At 50.7% G+C, this 23,003-nt stretch overlaps 1 protein-coding gene across 3 annotated transcripts in view; it reads right to left on the bottom strand.

The window, feature by feature from the left end:
- Positions 1–635: 635 nt before the first annotated feature.
- Abcb9 (ATP binding cassette subfamily B member 9) overlaps positions 636–23,003 on the bottom strand; it is a 38,536-nt gene continuing 16,168 nt past the window's right edge. For 2 of the 3 annotated variants that reach the window (XM_074060694.1, XM_020159404.2), the window contains exons 2-12: positions 20,930–21,617; positions 15,744–15,858; positions 15,135–15,265; positions 13,981–14,186; positions 11,564–11,761; positions 10,279–10,407; positions 7,955–8,143; positions 7,378–7,551; positions 4,217–4,376; positions 3,710–3,846; positions 636–1,807 (exon numbers count right to left, since the gene is read on the bottom strand). In XM_074060694.1, coding sequence (XP_073916795.1) covers positions 1,547–1,807; positions 3,710–3,846; positions 4,217–4,376; positions 7,378–7,551; positions 7,955–8,143; positions 10,279–10,407; positions 11,564–11,761; positions 13,981–14,186; positions 15,135–15,265; positions 15,744–15,858; positions 20,930–21,530 — 2,301 coding nt within the window. In that variant the 5' untranslated portion in view covers positions 21,531–21,617 and the 3' untranslated portion in view covers positions 636–1,546. The remainder of the gene's footprint in view (positions 1,808–3,709; positions 3,847–4,216; positions 4,377–7,377; positions 7,552–7,954; positions 8,144–10,278; positions 10,408–11,563; positions 11,762–13,980; positions 14,187–15,134; positions 15,266–15,743; positions 15,859–20,929; positions 21,618–23,003) is intronic. The other variant, XM_074060695.1, reaches the window with a different exon arrangement.

Genomic DNA, 23,003 nt, shown 5'->3' on the forward strand with positions numbered 1-23,003 from the left:
TGAGAAGCCTTGAGTTCAAACCCCAGTACCACCAAAAACAAAACAAAAGAAGAAAACACCAAAAAACCTCAAACAATGAAAAATCCACAGGGTCCACCCAGGCCTCCCTCTGAGCTGTCCTGCAAGGTAGTATTTTTGTGTGTGTTTGGTATTAGAATTTAAACTCTGCCTACACCTTGAGCCATTCCACCAGACAGTGATGGGGTTTTTTGAGATAGGGTCCCTCGAATTATTAGCCCAGCTACCTTTGAACTGCCATCCTCCTGATCTCTGCCTCCTGAGTAGCTAGGATTACAGGTGTGAGCCACTGGCACCCACGGTAGTATTTCTCTACTTCATGGGGTAGATGAGTGTGGTGGGCCTGGACCCTGGTAGAAAACACAGGTGGTGTTTGCAGGGTCCCAGCCATCCTGGGACACAGAGAGGTCTCAGATTTGGAGATCATTTTTATCACCCTGCAAAGGCTCAGAGAGACAGATGGGCATGAATGCCTGGGCTAGAGATCCTGGGTGCAGATGGCCTCCCAGACACTGGGTGGAGGCCTGGGGCCACCCAAGGTCCCTTGGCAGCTCCACCAAACAGGGCTGGGGGAAGAGCCAGGCAATGGGGCAGATGGCCCAAGGACAGGTCAGAGGTCAGAGGTAGTACACTTTATTGACCGGACTCTTCCAATATCCAGCAACCCTGGACAAAGCTGGACCCTGGGCTTTGCCACAGTCCCATCACAAACAAGGAGAGAATGCACCTTGCAAACAACCAGAGGCCTCCAAACAGCAGAGCAGCAGGTGGACATGAAGGGAGGCTGCCAGCCAGGGGGAGGGGCGAGGCAGGCCAAGGGGCTAAAGCGCTGTGTGCAGGGCTGGGGGCATCTGGAGGACCCCCAGGCCTGGCCAGCGCCTCACTCCCCTGTTGAGGTTCGTAGTGGTTCACAGTGAGACTGGCTTTGATTGGGAGGGGTAACGGGCAAACGGACGCTCTGGCACCCACCCTGGCCTGACTCACGGAGCTGGCGGAGAGAGAGAAAGAAAACCTGGCTCCTATGTCTGGCTTGAGACAGGGAAGTCCCTTCTCTGGAGGGGTGAAGGGTAGGGCCTAGTTCTCTCCTGACATCCCCCAGGTTTTGGGAAGGGCAGTTCACTCCTGGCTCAGAAGTTTCTAGAACATCTTGGTGAACTTACCACCATTAGTCCTAATTAGAAAAATGGTTTTGAAATCTAGGAGTTGACTGGAGTGAATTGAACCAAGCAGTAAAAAAACCTGGTAAGGTCTTGATTTAAAAAGGTGGCTCTACATTTACTACAGCCTGGGAGGCCAGGTGGGGAGACTAGGACAGGGAGGCCGATGGCAGCATGGGGCTGGAGGTGCCCTCGGGAAGAGGGTGGAAGGAGGCGAGATGCAGGAAGCAGTGAAACATGGGACGTGGCAGGTCACCCTCCAGTGTTGCAGCCTGGCTGTGGACAGCCACTAGGGGCTGCCAGGGTCCCACGGGCACATGTGCCAGGCAGGCATGGGGTCTCTGCCCCACTGGGAGAAGCCATGCCGATGGTCAGGCCTTGTGACTACCGTTCCCAGGTGGCTCCTTGTGGCTAGCCGTGTAGTCTGAGGGGGCTTCAAGCCCCAGCATCTGTCGCTGCACCAGCTTGGCATAGAGACCTCCCTGAGCCAACAGCTGCTGGTGTGTGCCCTGCTGCACCACACGGCCCTTGTCCAGCACCACGATGAGGTGCGCCCGCTCCACAGTGCTCAGCCGGTGCGCAATGATGAGCACTGTGTGCTTCTGCAGGTTGCCGTGGATGGCCTGCTGGATCTGTGGAAGAGCAGAGAGCAGGCTCTCAGGGCTGCTCTGTGCCACCTCGGCCCCCACACCCCTGCTCCAGCTCAACCTGAGACTCAGCTCCCCATTTGTAAAATGAGGGCTGCATCTTCATTTAAAGAGAGACAGAGGTCAGGGCCCAAAGTTTCAGTGGACAAAATCAGGCACCTGCCTCACCTTGCAGCATCACCCAATGCTGTGAATCCTGCAGCTTCTATCTCCCCACAGTTTCCCTGTTCCTGTCTCTCCCACCATTACTTGTCACCTGCATGCCTACGACTTTCCTGCTTGGCTCCTGTGCATTTCCCAAATGGATTTAAAACATTTTAGTCAATTAAGTTTGTGGTACTGGGGATCTAACCCAGGGCTTGTGCATACTAGGCAAGTGCTCTACCACTGAACTATACACCCAGATCTAAAATATGGTTTAATCAGTTCTTGTTAAACACATGCTCCAAACCCTTCAATAGCTCCGTATCTGACATTAGGGTATGTCTCAACTCCTAGGTGAATTCTTGGGTAGTGGTACTATTCTGTATGGCATTGTGACTAGGTATCTGACTTTCTGTGTTTGTCAGAGGCCACAGAACTGCATAACACCAAGACTTGAGCCCTAAGTAAACCATGGATTTTAGTCACTTTGGTTAACCAATTGTAACAAACATGTCATGCTGGTGCAAGAGCTTAACAATGGGGGCCAGAGGGGAGTTTAGAAGGGGGTACATGGGAACTTTGTGCTTTCTGCTTTGTCTTTAAACCTCAAAAACTGCTCTAAAAAATAAAAGTGAATTAATTGTTACAAAAAAGTCCAAAATCCTTACAAGGGCCCAAGGAATTTGTGTCTTGCTATGAGTGTGTCCTGGCTTCTTTCTGCTCAACCTCCACCTACCAGCCATATTGACTTTTTTGCTTGGCTTTCAACTTGCCAATGTCATTCCTTGCATCTGCTGCCCCATCCTCCTGGGATGCTCTTACCTCTAGAACTGCTAACTTCCTTGACTTGGGTCACTCACACAGACACAGGGCCTCACTGTATCCACCCTGAGAACCTTGGTAATTCTGCACTTGAGTCCCTGCTCTCTCCTCTCCCCACTCTCTCCTTCTCCCTTTCAAACCACCCAAGGCCTCTGCACAAATGGGGATAGAGCTCAGCAGTTCTGACTGTTGCCCGTTACTGAACAAAAGCTGGTTTCGGGATGTCCAGCTGTGTTTGTCTTTGGCAAGGACAGCCCCTCCCAAGCTATCTGAATCACATGATCTTTCATTTTCTTTTGTAGCACAGGCCACAGGGGGAACACATGCTTGTTTCCTTAGTTATTATCTGTCTGCCTTCCCCGTGGGACTAGAAACACCATGGGACAGCTGTCTTGTTGCCAGGGGAATGGCGGTCAGCCAATCACTGTAACTCCAGCGCCTAGAACAGTGCCCAGGAGGAAGTCAGTCATTAGCCATCTACCAATACATTACTGGACCTTCTTTACCAATGAAAATGAGACTTAAGAGAGGAGAGACTAGTTCAAGGTCATGTTATAAGCTGCAGGGTGGAGCTAGGGGTGTAGTTCAATAGTGTACTTGTGCAAGGACCTGGGTTTGAGCCATAGCACTACCAAAAAAAAAAAAAACCCAGAAATAAATAATTTTCAGGGTGGAGCTTCTGATCCAAGTCCTCTGACTCTGATAACCTTTTGTTCCTGTATTAAATGGCTTTAGTTGTGACTAGAACTGGGAGGCTGGGCCCAGAGTGACCAAGGCCAGGGCCTCCTCTCCCCACTACCCCACCCTTAGCAAAATCACCAGTTCAGGGAGCTGATGGCCTGGGGGTGCCTATGGCCATCTATAAGCTCTTCCTCCTGGAGCTACTCCTGCTCCAGCATTCCTTGGCCACCTGCCACTCACCAGGTACTCGCTCTCTGCATCCAGAGCACTGGTGGCTTCATCCAGGATGAGGACAGGTGGGTTCCGCACCAGGGCCCGGGCCATGGCCACCCGCTGCTTCTGGCCGCCTGACAGCTGAGCACCCTTCTCCCCCGTCTCTGTGGTGGCGGCACAAAGCAAGTTAGCAGGAAAGAAGACTGGGAAGCCACTGAGAAGGGCAAGAAGCCTCTCCCTGACACCCTGGGCAATGGGCTTTCCATAAGTTTCAAGGGATCCTGTGGCTAGAACTACCAACAGCTGGGACTCTCAGGAAACTGAGTTTATGAACCCTGTTTATAAACCACACAGATTAAGCTTTCATGCAAATGGATACCATGTTAAAATGGTAATGTTTATGTTATGTGAATTTACCTCAATGAAAGGAAAATAAATGACAAAGAACAGGTGGCAGAGGACAATGTAACTCAAGAGGGTCTCATCCCTAAGGGTGGCTTCCAGGCACAGTGGAAGTGATGCTAGACTCTGTACCTGTGCTGTAGCCATCCTGGAGCTCCATGATGAAGCCATGGGCGTTGGCCTTCTGTGCAGCCTCCACCACCATCTCAAAGGGCACAGTGGGTAGGCCATAGGAGATGTTGTCTGTGATGGAGCGGGCAAATAGCACAGGTTCCTGGCTGACCAGGGAGATCTGTGAGGGAGAAAGGAGGCTGGGAATGGGTCCATCCAGCTGTCACCAGCAGCTTCACCAGCATGGCCAGGCCGACGCCAGGAGTCTCAGGTCTGAAACCTGATCTAGTGGCTGTGCTCAGCTGCCTCTCTTCCTTCCCAGTGGAAGAGACCCACGCTCCACAGCCTCCTAGCCTCCCCAGTTGGACCCAGTGGGGCCCACTAAACATGCTGCTCTGGGCTTAGCCACATCCACCGTCTGTGCCTGTCCTGAAAAAAAGAAAGAGCAAGTGAGAATGCAATTCTGTGAACGCACCTGCCAGGTCAGGAAGCAAGAGGCCATAGCAGGCCTTCGGGCCACAGAGATCTCCCTGACAGTTGTCCCCTCCCTTCTAAGGGAACAATTCAAAGAGCTATTGTCCTATGATCCGGTTTAGGAATCTGGCCTATAAAAATAATGGCATGGAAGATATCATTGCAGTACTGTAAAGGGAATGAGTGAACGACTGGAAACAACCTAGCTGTCCATAAACTGAGGGCTGGTTAAATAGCTACATTCACACAACCAAACTGCAGTAAATACATATAAATACCATGATTCTACTTCGCTAAAAATTATGTTCCTGTGCTGTCATATGTCGATGTATTTACATAAGGACAGGAAGTGAACTGGAAAGGAATATACCAACACTGGCTACTCCATGGGGTAGAATTTGAAAGGTGAGATAGCAGGGCACTCATGTCCTCATTATAAAATTCACTGAAAATATGGGCTGGGCTGGTGGAGTGGCTCAAGTGGTAGAGCACCTGCCTAGCAAGCCTGAGGCCCCAAATTCAATCCCCAGTACTGCCAAAAATAAATAAAAATAAAAATATGGGACTGTGGTGAGGTTGCTATGGTTAGTTCTTCTAGAACAGCAGCCTGGTGGGTCACAAACTTAGATGGTCACTTCTCAGCCATCTCTCTCTGGTTATATATGTTCCATGTATGGAGATTTCCCAGTCTGTGGCCTATGCCACCATCTGGAGTTTGGCAGGGGCTGGTAGTGTAGCCCGGTGGTAGAGTGCTTGCCTCGCATGTATGAGGCCTGGGTCTGTCCCCAACACACAATCACACAAAAGAGCTTGGTCAGTAATTCTGGAACCTGTGTGCCAACCTTAGGTTCTCATATGACTTAGTGTATGTTGATGTAAGTGCCACCCCCTAATACTTGGTGTTCCTTGGACAGTACATAAGTGAATGCCCATATAGACCTTCTTGCTTGTGTATCAGCACAGATCCAGTGTTGAGGCTCCTTTTCTGAAAGGATTACCAAAATTGTACGGTCACTACTAGCTTCCTTTGAGCATGCGAGATGACCTATGTGTGGAACAAACGCAACGCCTATCAACTGCTAGTGGGATGTCATTGGTACCATCACCTTGGAAAACAGTTATGCAGAAACTGGCAAAGCTGGGGATAGGCACCAAGCTTTTCTACTCTGAGGATTACACTTCGGGGAATACTCACGCACACCAAGAAACAGGGACACCCTTCATTGGTAGTGTTGGTAATGGTTAGAAAAAAAAGAAAAGGAAAGAAAGCTGGGTGCTGTGGTTCACACTTGTAATCCTAGCTACTCAGGAGGCAGAGATCAGGAAGATTGTGGTTCAAAGCCAGCCCAGGCAAATAGTGCGAGAGTATCAAACTATTTTGAGAGTATCTCAAAAAAACCCATGACATAAAAGGGCGGTGGAGTAGCTTAAGGTGTAGACTCTGAATTCAAACCCCAGTACCGGGGTGGGAGGGAAGAGAAATGACCCAAATACCCATCAAAAGCAGCATGTGTGCATAGACTGTGTGTGAATGTCAGCACAGTGGAGTAGCATTTGGCAATGAATGTGAGTCACAGCCACAGCCTCAGCCTGTTACACAATGCAGAGCGGGACAGTGAGATTCAAGCACAGTCATCCCTCTGCATCCTCAGGGGATGGGTTCCAGGACCCCTCTGATATCCAAATCCCTGGATGCCCCAGTTCCTTGTATAAAATGGTGAGGTATTTGCATAGAGCCCACGTCCATCCTCCTCTATATTTTTTTGCTCTCTTTTGGTTTTGGCAGTACTGGGGATTGAACTCAGGACCTCACACTTGCTAGGCAGGTGTTCTAGAACTTGAGCCATGCTCCAGCCCTTCCCTTATAGTTTTAAGCATCTCTAGATGACTATGATACCTAACACATTGTAAATGCTCTGTAAATAGTTGTTATACTGTACTAAGGAACAATGATTAAAAATCTGTACATGTTCAATACAGATACAACTAAAAAAATCATCAATCCACAGCTGACTGAATTTGCAGAACCCATGGATACAGACAGCCAACTTTGATTCTTCTAGATGAAGCTTAGACCAGATGAGACAGAGCTATACTGTTTGGGGATGCACGAAGAGATAGCAAAAGTAATGAAAAGCAAGAAAATGAGCCAGGGTAGTGGTACATGCCTAACATCCCAGCACTCAGGAGGCAGAGATCCAGGAAGATTGCAGTTGGAGGCCAGATTAGGCAAAAAGTACACGAGACCCCATCTCAATCAATAAAAGGTAGTGTAACATGGAGCCTGTTGTATAGCTATGGGGGAGGTATAAATAGGACTGAGGTCCAGGCCAGCCCCAGAATATAAATGCAAGACTCTGCTCAAAAAATACCTGAAGGGAAAAGGCTGGGGGCATAGCTCAAGTGGTACAGCATCTGCCTTGCAAGTGGGTCCCTGATCCCAATGCTACCAAAAAAAAAATACATAAATAAATAAAAGAAGGAAGGAAGATAAGAAGATGGTGACTGTGAAAAGTCAGGTGCAACTTTACCCCTGGGGGAAGAGAAGAGGCATGTGGAGGCTTCTTGGGTGCTGGAATGCTGGGTCTCATGACCTTGGTGGTGTCACACTGGAGACAATTCTTCCAACTGCACCCTTCTCTTGAGCGTGCTCAATCATCCGAGGGAGAGGCAGGGGGGCAGGGGAACAGCAAGGCTGAGGCACTCACCACACGGTGCAGGTACTTGTGGTCATAGGCGCCGATGGGCTTGCCGTCCAGCAGCACACGGCCACCCTGCAGCGGGTAGAAGTTCTCCAGGATGTTAACACAGGAACTCTTCCCACTGCCTGAGGGCCCCACAAGGGCTGTCACCTTGCCTGGGGACAGGCTGAAGGAGACATTCTGCAAGGAACACAGAGGCACTGTGTGGGGTCACTGCTCAGGTCCTGAGACTGGAGGCTTGGGCCTCAGACAGATGGCTGCCCTTTCCACCCACCCCATGTCCCCCTCCTTGGCTGGGCACAGCTGGCCCCTGGATGTTGTCCTTTCTAGGATACAGGGGCACCCTTATGCTTCCTCTGCCAAGCTCATACACTATCTCCAAACAGTGCTCTGGTTTATTTTCTTCCCAGCACTTCTTATCTGGAGTCATTCTGTGATGGCCACATTTTCCCCAACTGGAGCCCAGACTTTTCAGGGCAGGGACCCTGCCTCATGTATTCCTGGCCACTGTGCCGGGGCCTGGTGTGCAGGAGGTGCCAGAAGCAAGAGGGAAGAATTCAGGCAGACCCTGAGCCCCTCTCACCTGCAGGACCTGGGTATGGGGCCGAGTGCGGTAGGTGAAGGTCACATTCTCGAAGTCTACCCGGCCCTCCAGGTGGTCTGGGGCCAAGCTCCCATCATGCACCATGGTCGGCTGTCGGTCAATGAACTCGAACACCTTCTCAGCAGCCCCCACACCCTGCATCAGGCCGCTGTACACGGAGCCCACGGACTGCAGGGAGGAGACACACATTCCCGTCCCACTGACAACCCGCTCCTGAGTCCCACCATAGTATCAGGGAAGTAAGCAGGTGCAGGGAGAACGAGGACAGAGAAGTGGCTTTGGGGGAAATGCAGAGCCCCCCCCCACCTCAGGGTGCTACGTGCTACTACAGTGTACAATAATGATAATAAAAAAATGAGGGTGGCAATAAAAAGTAATACTGCATTTGTCAGAGCAGTGGGAACCACGCCTCACAGTCATTATCACTAACTAATTCCCCCAGCATAGGTGTTACCAACCCTCCAGAGAAGGAAACGGAATTGCATAGAAGTTAAAGGAAGCAGCAAGAAATGTGTCAAAACTGCAATCCAGCCTTGGTCTTCCAGCCGCTGTGTTTTAATTTAAATTTTAAAAATGGGTCTTTGTGGATATTGTACATAAATATATTCTCTCTTTGGGCAAAAATATACTCAATATAAATATGAATAGTAATAATGGTCCATTTTGTTGACTTTTTTTTTTAAGATAGGGTCTCACCCTGTATAAAGAATATATCCTAATAAAAAATTTATAATAAGAAAAAAAAAGGATAAGTGTCTCACCGTGTACCAAGATTTGAATTCAGGCATGCCTGGCTCCCGAGTTCAGGCCCTTAAAGGCTCTGTTGGAGTGTCCTTAATGGTGATATGGGGGTAGCATTAACACCAGGGGCATGCTGTCGTGAAGACAGTGTTAGCATTGAGGACACACTCAATCAGCCACAAGTGAGCTGGTTACCACTAGCTTCAACACACTGCTGAGAGCAGGGTTACTAATGATCAGAGACCAAGACTGTGTAGAGGGGCTTTCATCCCCTTTATCCCAGAGGCAGCTACCGGCAGCAATGCACTGCATCTTTCTAGTCCTTTCTCTGGCATTCCCAAACACAGGCACATACATGGTTAGGTTGTTTTGAGATTTTCAAAAGACGCTAATGGGATCAGACCACATCTTAGGGATCTGTCTTTTGCACTTGGGGGTATGTTAGCTCACATTACGCCCCACTCCCTGAAGGCTGCCTTGGCTCTCCTGGGACGACAGGCTGTCTCTGGAGTACAGATGCAGCATACTTACTTATCCCATCACTGCTGCATGGGCACTGAAGGGTACTTCTATTTCTCACTCATAAATGACACTGCACTGAACAACCTGGGAGGTGCCTCTTCCCTCTGGTGTATTTTTGAAGCACGATTCCCAGAGGCAGAATTATTGCTAAGTCAAAAAAGCAGCAGCAGTGCCACTTTGGGGCTTGTGCAAATGCTGCCAATGCCCCCACATCCTTGTGCCTCACCACTGTGGAACACAGATCCAACCTCTAACTACCTGGGAGCCTTTTCCTTGGGAGGGAGGCAGAGCAGGGAATCAGCGCCCACTCCAGACTCACCTGGCACAATGACTGCTGGCAGGTTGGGTATAAACTTTCTGGGGTTCCCTCGCCCTCAGGTTGGATGCTCTGAGGTACTGTGCTACACTGCCCCCACGATGGAGCACCTGGCCATGCCAGGAACAGGCTTGGAAAGTGGCCCTTTGTGGACTTCCTTCCTTTCCCATCTCATTGTCTATCTCTGCCCCATTTCCTGGACACCTCCTACATAAATCAGTTGTACCCCAATTCTGTCTCAGGGTCTGCTCATACTGGGACCCATGTAAGGAACCCAATCTGACACCCCTGGTTCTCTAAGGGGGGTGAAGATAAAGTCCCACTTGGCTAGCTTTGGCATATTCTTTTTTTTTTTTTTTTTTTTTTTTTGCGGCACTGGGGTTTAAACTCAGGGCCTCACCCTTGGCAGTGCTCTGCCATTTAAGCCACTCCCCCAGTCCACCTGGCTAGCTTTGAACCCAGTTCCCCCTCCAAGCATGTGGGTGGGTCACTTAACCCCTCTCAGCCTCAGTTTCCTTTCCTGAGAAATGGGAATTTCACAGCACTTGAACCTCTCATGGAGCTCCTGAGTGTTTCCCAAAGCCATCTCTGTCACTGTCCCTTGCTCAATCAATGGAGTCACCTGTTGTTAGCAGCACTGTCACACTTGGGGCTCCTCTGTTCTCTGCACTACCTACCTCAGGCATCCCAGCCAGCCCTTCTTGGACTCCCCCTCGGGTCTCACCTCCATGCAGTCCCCCAGCACAAACTCGTAGATAATGAAGGCGATAAGGTTGCCGCTGGTCATCTGCCCTGAGATGACGAGGTGGCCCCCGTAGTAAAGGATGCTGACCTGAACCACCAGCAGTGTGAGCTGCAGCACATGGAGAGGAGGGCTCAGGTTACTAGGGGTCTTGCCTCAGCCCCACCCCCCATTCTCTACACCCCAGGGAGGTGGGATCAGCCTGGAGGACTCAGCACACTGCAACAAACTGCAGCTCCAGCCACTGGCAGGATGCCCTGGAGCAGCTCCCTATGAGGCCCCAGCTGGGGCAGGCTGTGGGCTTGGCCTGAGAACAAGGCTTTCTTTGTAAGGGCCTGGCTCACACATGCTACCCCCAAGCTCCTCAGCTGAGCCAAGTGGGGACTATCGGTCTTCCTCATTGAAAAGAGCATGGCTCAGAGAAGTTAGGTACACTAGCTAAACTCACACAGCCAACTGGGCAGAGTAGCATGATGAGATCTTTGTTTCCTCCTCCAACTAGGCTTCATGAAGGAGGGGTGTGCCTGGGGCACCTTTGCCCCCATCCTGCTCTGCTGTTGTTGCAGGAGGAGGTGTTCAGGAGATGAGCGGATTCTGAGTACCCACAACCCACAACCTAAGCAGGGTCCCAATCAGTTCTCCCCATGCTACATGAACAGCTGGACCTAGCTACAAATGATGAGTGGTAAGAATGGTGCCCCTGCTGGGGACATATTGCTAAGAGGCTTGGCTAGCAGACTGGAACTTTGGCCCTTTCTCTCCTTTGCTGGTGCTTTTCAGCAGGGGGTGGCCTCCTGGCAGAACCAGATGGTCCCTGCCCGGGTTCTCCAGCAGATCTCCAGCTCCTTCCTGCCCTGAAACTCCAGCCCTTCTCCCTCCTCCCCCAGCTAGCACCAGACCAGCCGCCTCCCATGGAGCTGTGAGGCAGTGAGGGATCATGTACTCTGATTCTCCTGAGGAGTGTATATGGTTGTGACACTGGACCTACTAGAAAGTGACCTAGGTTGGTACCTGGCTGGCCTGGGGGTGAAGTCTCTGATGTGTCCCCAGCTGGGAGAAAAAACTTGTACCAACCCTGCCACCTAGCCCAGGAGCAGGACAGAGGCAGCACACAGAGGGCATATGCCAGGAGCTGCACTCTTTTCTGGAAAGATTCTCTGCTACTTTGATGCTAACATGTGATGGCTGTGCTAATGTCCTACATGGAGGGGTCCCCATCTGTGCATCTGTCTCCTGTGGTCAGATGGCCCAGGCCAGGTGCACATACCCCGCTGCCCCAGACATAGGACATGTAGGCCGCCGCCTCCTTCCTGTTCAGCTTGTACACCTGCTGCAGCTTCCGCAGGTATACTTCTGCCTCCTCTTCCTCATTGGCAAAGCTACGGACCGTCTTCATGGCGCTGATGGTCTCCTCAGCTGTGTTGCTGGCTCTGGCAAGGGCGCTCTGGACCTCTTTGGAGAGCCTCTGTGGGCAGGAGGGCAGGAGGAGACCTCAAAACAGAGAGCTTCACTATTTTCCCGGCTTTTCCACCCTTCTGCGATGCCAGCTCAGTGCAGGAAGCTCCCTGGGACAAAAGGACAAGATCTACCTCCACTACAATCCTATCTCCCAGCTTCATCTGACATGCTCAGAGAACAGACTCAGGCAGGGCTCTTGGGCGAAGGATGAGGAAGAATAAGTCACCTTCAGTACTCAAAGGCTACTCACAATGATGGTTTTAGGTAATTCTTTCAGAAAAGAAGCTTCAACACCTGATCCTGTGCTGGAATAAGAGCAGGGAGGCCCTGTGCAGTACTTTAGGCTGTACACAATACAAGAGACACCAGCTCTTAGAGGACACTTCGATTCTCCACGTAAATTAGTGAGAGTCTGAGAATCGGTCCAGAGATTCCAGAACTCCCAGTCAAGTTCTAGATAGTGGTGGACGCCTTGGGCTGAGAAATCTGCCCACATGGTGTGTGTATAACCACAGGAAGATGGCAGAGAAGTGGGCCTACCATGATTCTGATGGAGGGTCTGGGCAGAGCTGCTCCAACTGTGCAGCAGTTAACACTTGGATTCCCAAACCAGCCTCTGAGAGGCCAGGATGGGACTGTGCACTGCATGTCCTGAGACCTGCATGTCAGGCCTAGTCAAGGACAGCAGGTAGGGCACCCCGCACCCTAGAGGAGCCACTCCACGCCCTGAGTCATGTCTGGTGGGTGGTGTGTGTGGTTTGTGGGGATGACTTGCTGGTGACAGTCTACATTTAGGCATGAGGTGGAACATAATGGAGCTTCCTGGAGGCTCCACCCACCTGAACATGGAGGAGGGGATTGAGGTGCAGGGAAGTGGAAGAGGCTGAGGGCTCCAAGGTTCCTGACCCAAGGGCTGGTGGGCAAGCAGAAGGTTGGGTGAGGGTAGAGGAAGGGAACTGGTTCCAACCCCAACTATCTTCTTTTTCTCCTTCGTGAGGAAACTAGTGAGGCTCATGCCTCAGGACTGCAAGAAAGAGGTCCCTCCTGTGTGGCTGGAGGAGGCTGTGGGGAATGGGTTCATTTGGTGCTGGCAGGAGATGGCTCCTCTTGCTACCCTGCCTTCAGGTCATGGGCACTGAAGGTTCCCACAGAGCTGGGGACAGTGAGCTACCGAGTAAAATCTGGAGCCCCTGCTCAGGACCCTCCTCCCAGGATCCTGGTTTGTTGGGACAGAGGCTGCCTGCACCTGTCAGGGGGCCCAGGCCTGTCTGAACTCAGCCTGGGTTCCTTAGGCCTTTGGGGCACCCACCAATCCAGGAGGCAAGGGAAGGTGAGGCTGGACCTACCTCTGCTTGCTGGGAGGCAGTGGCAGGAGGAGGAAGCTAGAGGGGGCTGTCGCCTGCCCTTCACGACACCATAGGCAGGGCCTAAACTTCCCTCCCCACCAATCCATAGAAAGAGCAAAGGGTCCTTGCAAAGGCCTACACCATCTGGCCTGGCCTGTCACCTCCCTGCTGTCCTCGTCACTCCAGTCTTACAGTTTCTCAAACATGCTAAGCACATTCTTGTCTTAGGGTGTCTGCACTGACTGAGCCCTCTGCTCAGAACACACTGTCCCAAGCTGCTTGCCTCCTTCAGGTCCTTACTCCAGTGTCTCCTTGAGATGTGTGCAGAACTGCAGCCACACACACTCCCATGCTGCCTGCCTCCCTGCCTCGTGTTTCTCCTCAGCACCCACCATCTTTCACCACATCATGTATTGATATTGTCACTATCTATGGCCCACCTATTCCAGTAACCATTAGTCCCATGAGGGCAGGGGTCTGTTTCACTGATGTTTCCCAGGCCCACGTACAGGAGGCACTTGGTAAGTATTTATCAAATGAGCCAGGCACTGATGGCTCATGCCTGTGATCCTAGCTACTCAGGAGGCAGAGATTGGGAGGATCATGGTTTGGGCAAAAATGTTTGTGAGACCCTATCTCGAAAAACCCCTCACAAAAATAGGGCTGGTAGAGTGGCTCAAGGTGAAGACCCTGAATTCAAGCCCTAGTACCACAAAAAAAAAAAAAAAAAAAAAACCAAATGAATGAACACAAACACAGCCTCAAGATGTCCCTTCCTAGCTCCCTAGACACTCCCACCTCCGTGGTCCTCTGAGCCTCGTTTAAGGGGGTGGAGTAGCTGTCAAGGCTCAGATCACAGCAAGGACAAGGCGAGGCCTACCTTGTAGTACTTGCCATAGATGTTGGACACCATCATTATGATGGGGAAGCCCATGAAGGTGACCAGGGAGAGCTGCCATGAGAGGCTGAACATGAAGACCACCACGCCTGTGACCTTGACTGTGTTCCTCAGGAAGATGTTGATGTTCTGGGAGACCAGGTCACTGACCATAGTGGTGTCCGAGGTGAGGCGGGAGATGAGGTCCCCTGGAAGACAGGCAGCTCAGCTCCCGTTGTAGTAACAAGGGCCACTGTGGTGGGCGCGAGAGACACTAGGGGGCTTCTGAGACAGACATGGGGGAGTAGGACCTCCCCTCACCTTCTGGGTGGAATGGGGTTGGGGAAGAGACACCCCTCCAGGGCTACGGGAGCCAATCCTGGACACTGGCATCCTATATAAACCACACACCTTCCCATCACGTGGAGGCAGCGGCTGAGGTTCAGATGGAGATAAATTCAGTGCCACAGGCTTGCCTGTGACTGAGCCAGATTTCAGACCTGTGTCTACTCCCTGCACTGTCAGAGAGGTAACTCTCCTATTCCCTCCTTGTGAAGGGGAAAAGAGCAGGTACCTCTCGCTCACCCAGTATGGTACATCGGGCTGTGAACCTCCCAGCCCCATGGATGTTCTTATTGTTCCCATTTCAGAGTAGACAGTGGGCTCCGAGAGGTGAGTGGTGGAAACTGAGCTAGGCCAGGCTGGTCTGTCTCAATACTGTGACCTTGGCTGGATGCTATATTTCCTTCCCTGCAGTGGCCTGCATTCCACTGCTAAGCCCGTAGGAGCTGGGCCTTTGCTGGCCTGAATTCCACTGCTCAGAACGTAGGAGCTGGGCCTTTGCAGGCCACAAGTTTAGGCATTCCTGGCCCTTGTGGCTTCCACAGGGCAGTGAGAAGTGAGGCCTTGGTCTCTCCAGGGACCTCGGGTGGCCTGGCGAGGGTCCTAGGAGGCCACAACTCACACCAAAACCTCAGCAGGCAGGCCAGCTCCCCAGGGTTCAGAATGGACTTATGATGCAAGCCAAGCCCTTGTGTGTTTCCACCCTGAACTTGACCACAAGAAGGGTCAGGAAAGCCAAGACTACCGATATACCCACTTGACTCCTCAACAGGAGGCAAGCCCACCCTTGACACCCAAGTCTCTTGAGTACCAACCTGTGCGGTTCTCATCAAAGAAGCTTGTCTCCTGAGATACCAGCGAGCGGAAGAGACAGTTTCGGAGGCGAATGTTCAGTCTGGCAAATATGAGGGTAAAAATGCCGCCCCGAATACCTGCGGCAAATGAGCTAATTGCAGATAAGAGATGTTATAGCACGATGTCCTTCTGACAAGCAACAGACACCACCCGGCCCCTCCCACTGCCGGCAGGTGAGGGCCCCTTGGGGGGCAAAGGCAGGTGCTCAACCTCAGGCCACTTTCCAGGGCCAGCATGACTGTAGGGTCTCCCTTGTGGCAAAGGACCCAAATCTGTCAGCTCATCTCTTTCCCTTCCAGAATAGCACAAAACAAGTCCTCCTTTTAGGCCCAGCTTCCTGCTCAGACATCAGCCAGGGATGGTGAGAGGGAGCCCTTGGGGACTAAACCATTTTTAGGGACAAGAGGGTATGGTTCTAGGATGTGGTTCAACTAAAGGGGTGTGGGTTCTAAGCCATCTTGAGAGCTGCTCAAGACATGTGGGACATGTCTGAGGCCTCACATTTCCTTTCCTCCCTCCTAGGTGAAGGCGAGGGATGTGTGGGACAGGGCACAGGGTCGAGCGGCTACCTGCCGATGGCTAGCAGACACACGACGACGACAGCTGTGCTGAACTGATCCATGCTCTTCTGGATGACAATGCTGTCGATAGCGCGGCCTGTATAGTAGGGCAGGAAGGTCTCGCCTGCAGGAGGCAGGGTGGGCTCAGGGTGGCTGCGCATAGTGGGGAGACCACACTCTATCCTCTGTGCTCACTTCACAGGTGACCTTTCCTCCTAGAAAACCTCTGCTTCCCTCCACCGGCCCTGTGCTGCCTACTGCCCTTCTCTTCAGAAGAAGACATTCTGTGGGCTGTCTCTTTCCCTTGGTGGTGGCCCTGTCATCGGCCATTTTACACATGAGGAAAGAGAAGCTGAGGTAAGATGCCACACCCAGGCCACACAGCTAAGCATCTGATGACTGACGCCAACGGTGATTTCATTCTTCTCCTTGGTAGAGGGGTCAGAGTCCAAATTCTAGAACCTTGTAAGGTGCTGACACTGGCAATTGCTGCACTGCCTCTCTTGGTGGGGCCCTTTACAGCTTGCCAGAGAAGGTTGGCCCTCTCTTGACCTTGGCATTCTACATGTGAAGACACAGTGTCCTTCCCTCCTAAGGATACAGCAACAAGGCCTCATCTTGGAACTGAGAGCAACCCTCCAGATACTGCTTGCACCTTGGGCCTCACTTCCCCGACTCCAGAACTGTAAGCAAGACTTTTCTATTGTTTACAGACTACCTAGGCTGGGGGATTTTGTTGTAGCAGCATAAACAGATTAAGACAACTGCCCCCAATAATCTAGAATGTGGTTGGGTGTCAGTGGCTCACATCTGTAATCCTACGTACTTGTGAGGCTGAGCTCAGGAGGATCACAGTGCAAGGCCAGCCTAGGTAAATAGTTCATGAGACCCCCCCCCCATCTCCAAAATAACCAAAATGGACTAGAGGTGTGGCTCAAGTGGTGAAGAGTGTGCTTAGCAAGTGCAAACCCGAGTTCAAATCCCAATCCCATTAAAAAAAAAAAAGCTGGTGGAGTGGCTGAAGTGTTAAAAGCACCTACTCATATTTAGAACACTTGTGTAACAGGGGAACTTCTCTATGGGACTTGGGGAAAGAAGGAAAGGAAAAGAACGATACAGCATCAGTAATATCGTAAAACAAGACATGAAGGTAGAGGATATAGGATGTGTATTGAAAGCTGTTGAAAAATGGGGGGGTGGGAGGTAAAGGGGTAAAGGAAGGGGTTAAACAGACCAAAGCAAAGACTATCCATAGTGGGCATTCATTGAGAAACCCCTTTGAACATCAACTTAAATATTAATAATGAAAGACAGGACTGTAAAATAGGTACAATGTAGGGGGGGTACTTGTGGGAGGGGGAGGGGGAGTTTCTAATAGGAAATGTCACTATGCATTCCCCCCGTATAACAAATATATCCTAATAAAAAAGATAAATAAATAAATAAAAAGAGCAAATAAATAAAAAAAAAATAAAAGAGCACCTGCCTTGCAAGTGTGAGGCCCTTAGTTGACAGTGCTGTAAAAAAAAAGAAAAACCCAACAGTCCGATGCCCAGTGTCTGGAAATGTTGGCTGTGAGATGCGGAACTCTGGCCGGGTCCTTCCTCTCTCAGGACATGCTTTCCCTGCAGCCTTCCAGGCAGAGCTGGGCTTCAAGCTGGGCCTCAGGTAGGTGGTCAATAAAGAGAACACCCTGCCACGCAAGCTCTGTTTGGCCCTGACCAGCAAGGTCTGCTGTGTGGCTCTGGTGCCCTCTGCTGGACATGGCACAGGAGCCACCAGGTGGCAGCCTAGAAGGCCTCCCATCCCTGGGCTTTGGCCAGCTGAATTCCAACTGAGCTGCAGTTCTACCTCAGTTTACCCATAGGGAAGAAAAGAACATAAGGCAGCTCTGACAGCAAGCACCGGTGACAATGACAAACTTAGCGGGTCCTGGGTGCCATGCAAAGCATTATCCAAACTCAAATGTGCACAAGCATCACATGAACCTTTGAGTCCTGTCTTTGGGAGACTTCCAGAATCCAACCCCTGCACTGCTTCAATGCCCCAGGCTGCTCCAAGCCACCAGTCCCACACCAACCAGCTCAGTAACCACTCCCACTCTTCTGCCCTTCCCTGCACCGGCAGAGAGTGGTCCTGTAAAAGCCCACTCAGCTCTTTCTTCCCCTTGGCTCAATACAGTCTGCTGGCTCCTACCTAATCCAGGGCAAAGCCAATGTTTTTGCAATGGCGCATGACAATCCTTGTGATAGTGCCCCTGTGAGTGACCTGATTTAAGTCTTCTACCTTCCCCACCTTGTTCACTCCACTCCAGCCACATTGGCCTCTGCTATTTCTTTATCAACCAAGGCGCACATCTGCCTCAGGACCTTTGCATGACTGGTCTCTGCCTGGAGCACTCTCACCCCAGATATCTTATCTCCTTTACGTCCCAAATGCAGCCAATGTCCCATGGGTTTGGTAGTTTGTTCTTGTTGTTTGTGGGTGTACAGTCTTTTTACAGAAAAGGAGACTGGAGCTCACAGCAGTTAAGTCACTTGCCCACGTTTACAGTTGGGGTGCCAAGAAATCCACATTAAAGAATCCTAGCCAGGTGTGGTGGTCACACTTGTAATGCCAGCACTAGAGAAGCTGAGGTAGGAGGGTGGAAAATTTGAGGCCAGCCTGGGCTACATACAGGCCCTGTCTCCCAAAGCAAAACAACAACAAAAATCATGATTTCAAAGAGAAAGAAAAAGAATCCTGATTTCATAGGAAATAGTCAACACTATAATTAACCATTCCCCCCCCAGTGAGTGGGAGGGGTTTTTTCTTTTTTCCTTTCTTTCCCTCCTTCCTTCCCTCCTTTCTTCATTTTAGGTTACAGAAAAAGGTAGGAATGCATGTTCATTGACTGAACAATAGTACTTCATGATCACAGTACCTAACACTATCACTTTTGTTAAGCACCATGCTGCATCTCATTTAAAGCTCACAAGAGCCCAAACAAAGCCCCATTTCAAGATGGGAGACTGAGGATTGGCCAGGTTAAATAACTGGCCTAAAGTTAGCAGTAAAGTCGGGGGCCTGTGCTCAATCTGAGTCCTTGACCTTCACCCAGACCTACAGGCTAGCGAAGTCTGTTCAGCTGTGCTGTAGGACATCTGTGTTCTGCAAGTGTGCATCAGCTGACAAGGCCCTGCACACAAAGTCGTGGGGTAACATCTGTCCATGCAGACAAGATGGCCACTCATGCCTTTACTCATTCACAAAGTGAGCCTGTCTCAGTGCTTGGGATGTGGATCCAGGGTGAGTTAGGCTTGGTAGGGGAGGCAGGACAGGGCATGACTTCTGCCATCAACACTGTAACTGAGGTGCAGATAAAGGCCAGTTGGTAGGATCCAAAAAGCTTCCCAAGGAGGGACATCTGGTCCTTGAAGCTGGAGCAGGAAGAACTGTCTGGCTAAACAGAAAGGGGTCACCCCAATACCCAGTCACCATTATCTATGGGGCTTTCCGTACGCCAGGGGCTGTCTAAGGCCTTTGCTCCCCTCGTCTTATCACCAGTGATGTGACGGTGACATATGGTTTGGATCTTAAATGTCTTCCCAAAAGCTCATGTGTTGGAGGCTTGGTCCCCAGCCCCTGACACTATTGGGAAGGGGTGTAACCTTTAGGAGGTGGGCCTAGCTTGAGGAACTGGATCATTGGGGGTGTACACTTGAAGGAGATGGGGGGACCACAGTCCCTTCCTCTATCTCTCTGTGCTTCCCAGCCACCATGGGGCGAGCAGCTTTGCTCTACCACACTGTCACCATTGATGTTCTGTCTTGCCACAAGCCAGAATGCACTGGAGTCAGCCGATAGTAAACGAAACCTCTGAGTCAAAATAAACCTTTCCCTTTTTTTCTTTTGCAGTACTGGGGTTTGAAGTCAGGGCCTAAACCTTGAGCCACTCCACCAGCCCTTTTTTGTGATGGGTTTCTTCGAGATAGGGTCTTGTGAACTATTTGCCCTGACTGGCTTTGAATCTCGATCCTCTCAATTTCTGCCTCCTAAGTAGCTAAGATTACAGGGGTGAGCCACCAGCACCTACTTGTCCTGTAGGTGCATTTTTAATTCATGTTCACAAGGCCAGGAAATAAGGACTTTACTGATTCCCCTTCCACAGAAGAGGGATGTAAAGTTCAGAAAGGTTTACAGACTTGTGCAAGGTCACACAGCTGGGCAGGAAGCAGGACCAGTGTTTGTACCCAGGCCTTGCTGGCACTAGCATCCAGGGAGCAATGCCACCTTCCAGCTCATGTTGCTGGAGGGGACCAGATCACACCAATCACCACATTTTGCTTCCAAGCCAAGACATACATGTGAGTATATATAAATAAAATAAAAATTCCACAGATTGGGAGCCATGCCTGTCACTCAGGGGGTGGAAGTGAGATGATTACAGATAAAGTCAAGCTTAAGACCCTATCTGAAAAGAAAAATTTAAATCAAAATGAGTTGAGGTGGCTTAAGTGGTACAGCACCTTCCTAGCAAGGCCCTGAGTTCAATTCCCAGTACCACCAAAAAAAAAAAAAAAGAAATCCACAAAACAAGTCTTTATCTTACTACAGGGAACATTCTCATAGGTTTTCTATTCTACTCTGTTTTATTACCAAAATCCCTTTTGACCCAGGGACTCTACTTCTAGTGATTTAGTCCGAAGATCCATTCATAGTCATAGGAAATGTGTAAGAACAGCGTTACTCATTGTAAAAGAAAAAGACCTGAAATAACCCAAGAGCCCAACAATGGGAGACCAGCTGAAAAACCTATGCTGTAGCCACACAATGGAATACTACATAGCCAGAGAAAAGAACAGAATCCTGATGGGGAAATTCCAGAATATATTAAGTGAAAAGAGCAAAACACCAAACAGTATGGTCAAGGTGAAGAGTGATGTGTCCTACGTGCTTGTAGCTGCATAAGTAAACACTGGAAGCATAAAAAAAAGGAGAAAAAGTGTTTTTCCTGTCCACCTGGAAGTTCTGACTATCTTTTTTGTAGTTAGTCCTGGGCAGAAGGATAGGCATAGGAGTGAAATTCACAATGTTTTCCTTTTCATTTCACTTGGAGGTTTGAACAGTGTTAAGTAAAACGGTACACATTCAAGAGGGAAAAAGAGGTGGCGGGGCTCCCCATAGTGAATTCCTGGGGCAAGGTCCTCACTTACCCAGAGCTGCCATTATGAGGAAGAAAGAGGCAGCCACAAGGAAGGCCACGTCAGGCTTGGTGTAAGAGAGCAGTTTCTGCAGTGTGGCCCCAGATGCCTGCTCAGCAGGTGGCCGGTCCTCCCTGTGGAAGCCCTCAGCCTCGGCACCAGCCCTGGGCTCCAGGGCCTCGGCATCAGGCCGCACAGTGGACAGCAGCCACCAGAGCAGGAAGGAGGCAGCGAGCGAGATGTACGTCCACACAAAGATGGCCCAGAACCATGGGTCCCGGATGGGCCTGCGCACCTCTGAGAAGAGTAGCAGCTTGACCATGGCGTAGATGCCCACAAAGAGGCACACGAGGGTGATGACGACCCATGAGGCTCGCAGCCGCCGGGGCCCCAGGGCGCTGTTTTTGGCCACACCAATGGTGGCCCCTAGTAGCAGGCAGCTGCGGTATAGGCAGGCAGCCCAGAGGTCCAGCACCGAGTCAAAGATGTTGAAGTGGCGGATGTCCTCCAGCAGGCTGCGGTCGAGGTGGCTGAAGGCATAGATCGCCGTGGTCACACCAATGTCCGTGGTCATGAAGGCCAGGGTCACCACCACCGCCTTCCACAGCCGCATCCTGATGGCTGGCAGAGGGCGGGTGTCCAAGCGCAGGCTGTACCTCACCGGGGCAAGGCCATCATTGTCTGTGGGGCAAGGCCAGACCTACAAGGGTGACAGTGAGCATGAGGGCCTGGGTTGAGTTTGCTGCTTGGGGCTGCGTGACCCTGAGCAAGACACCTGGCATCTCTGAGCCTTAGTTTCCTTATCTGTGAGATGGCAATAAGAATACTGACTTCCTGGGGTGTTATGAGTTCCCACTCATTTGAGGAATATTTATTGAGCAACTGCTATGGAGACAGACTTTGTCTTTTTTTTTTTTTTTCAGTGAGATTGGGGTTTGAACTCAGGGCTTCATGCTTACAAAGCAGGCACTCTGTGGCTTGAGCCGCACCTCTAGTTCATTTTGCTCTGGTTATTGTGGAGATGTGGTCTTGAGAACCACTTGCCCAGGCTGGCCTAGAGCAGCAATCTTCCTGATCTCCCTCCCAAGTAGCTAGGATTTCGGGCATGAGACTCCAGCGCCTGGCTGGTTTTTTTTTTGGTGGTGGTGGTACTGAGGGCTGAACTCAGGGCCTCACACTTCACTTGAGCCACACCTCCACCCCTTTTTGCTTTAGGTATCTTTTGAATAGGATCTCGTATCTATGCCTGGGCCACCTTGGAGCACAGTCCCTCTATTTATGCTTCCCATATAGCTGGGATGATAGATGTGTGCCACCACACCTAGCTTTTATTGGTTAAGATGGGGATCTTGTGAACTTTTTGCCTGGGCTGGCCTCAAACTGTGATCTTCTTTATCTCTACCTCTTGAGTGATTAGGATTATAGATGTGAACCACTGTGCCCAGCCAGACTCTGTTCGTTCTGTTAGGATTTAACAATGAACAAAAATAACAAAGATCCCTAGTCTTATAGAGATGATGTGCTGGTGGAGTGGCACAAGTGATAAAGCACCTGCTTAGTAAAGTCTAGCAAGTGTGAGGCCCTGAGTTGAAGCCCCAGTACTGTCAAAAAAAAAAAAATTTACATTAGCGATGACATGGTCCTGGGGGAGACTGATACATATTTTTGTGGTTTTTGGTGCTAGGGATGGAACCCAGGGCCTTGCACATGCTAGGCAAGCACTCTACCACTAAACTACATCCCAGCCCGAGACAGATTAATCAGTAAATGACATAGAATGTTAAGAGATAAAGGCTATGGGGAGAAAAGAGGGGTGAAGGGGGTGAGGGGACTGAAGGAATTTTAAATAAGAGGTTCAGGGAGGATCTTGCTAAGAAGATAACACTTGAAAGAGACCTGAAAGAGATGAGGGAATCTGCCATGTGGACATGTATAGGAGAAGCATTTTGAACAGGTGGAGCAGAGAAGGCCAGAGCCCTGAGGCAGGAGTGTGCCTCATGTACTTGAGGAAAGCAAGGAAGCTCCAAGCAGTCAAAGAAGGGAACAGGAGGGGAAGACCTGGAGGGCTTTGTCACCCCCATGATTG

The sequence above is a fragment of the Castor canadensis genome, chromosome 18 (assembly GCF_047511655.1).
Source record: "Castor canadensis chromosome 18, mCasCan1.hap1v2, whole genome shotgun sequence".
In the NCBI taxonomy this organism is placed as follows: Eukaryota; Metazoa; Chordata; class Mammalia; order Rodentia; family Castoridae; genus Castor; species Castor canadensis.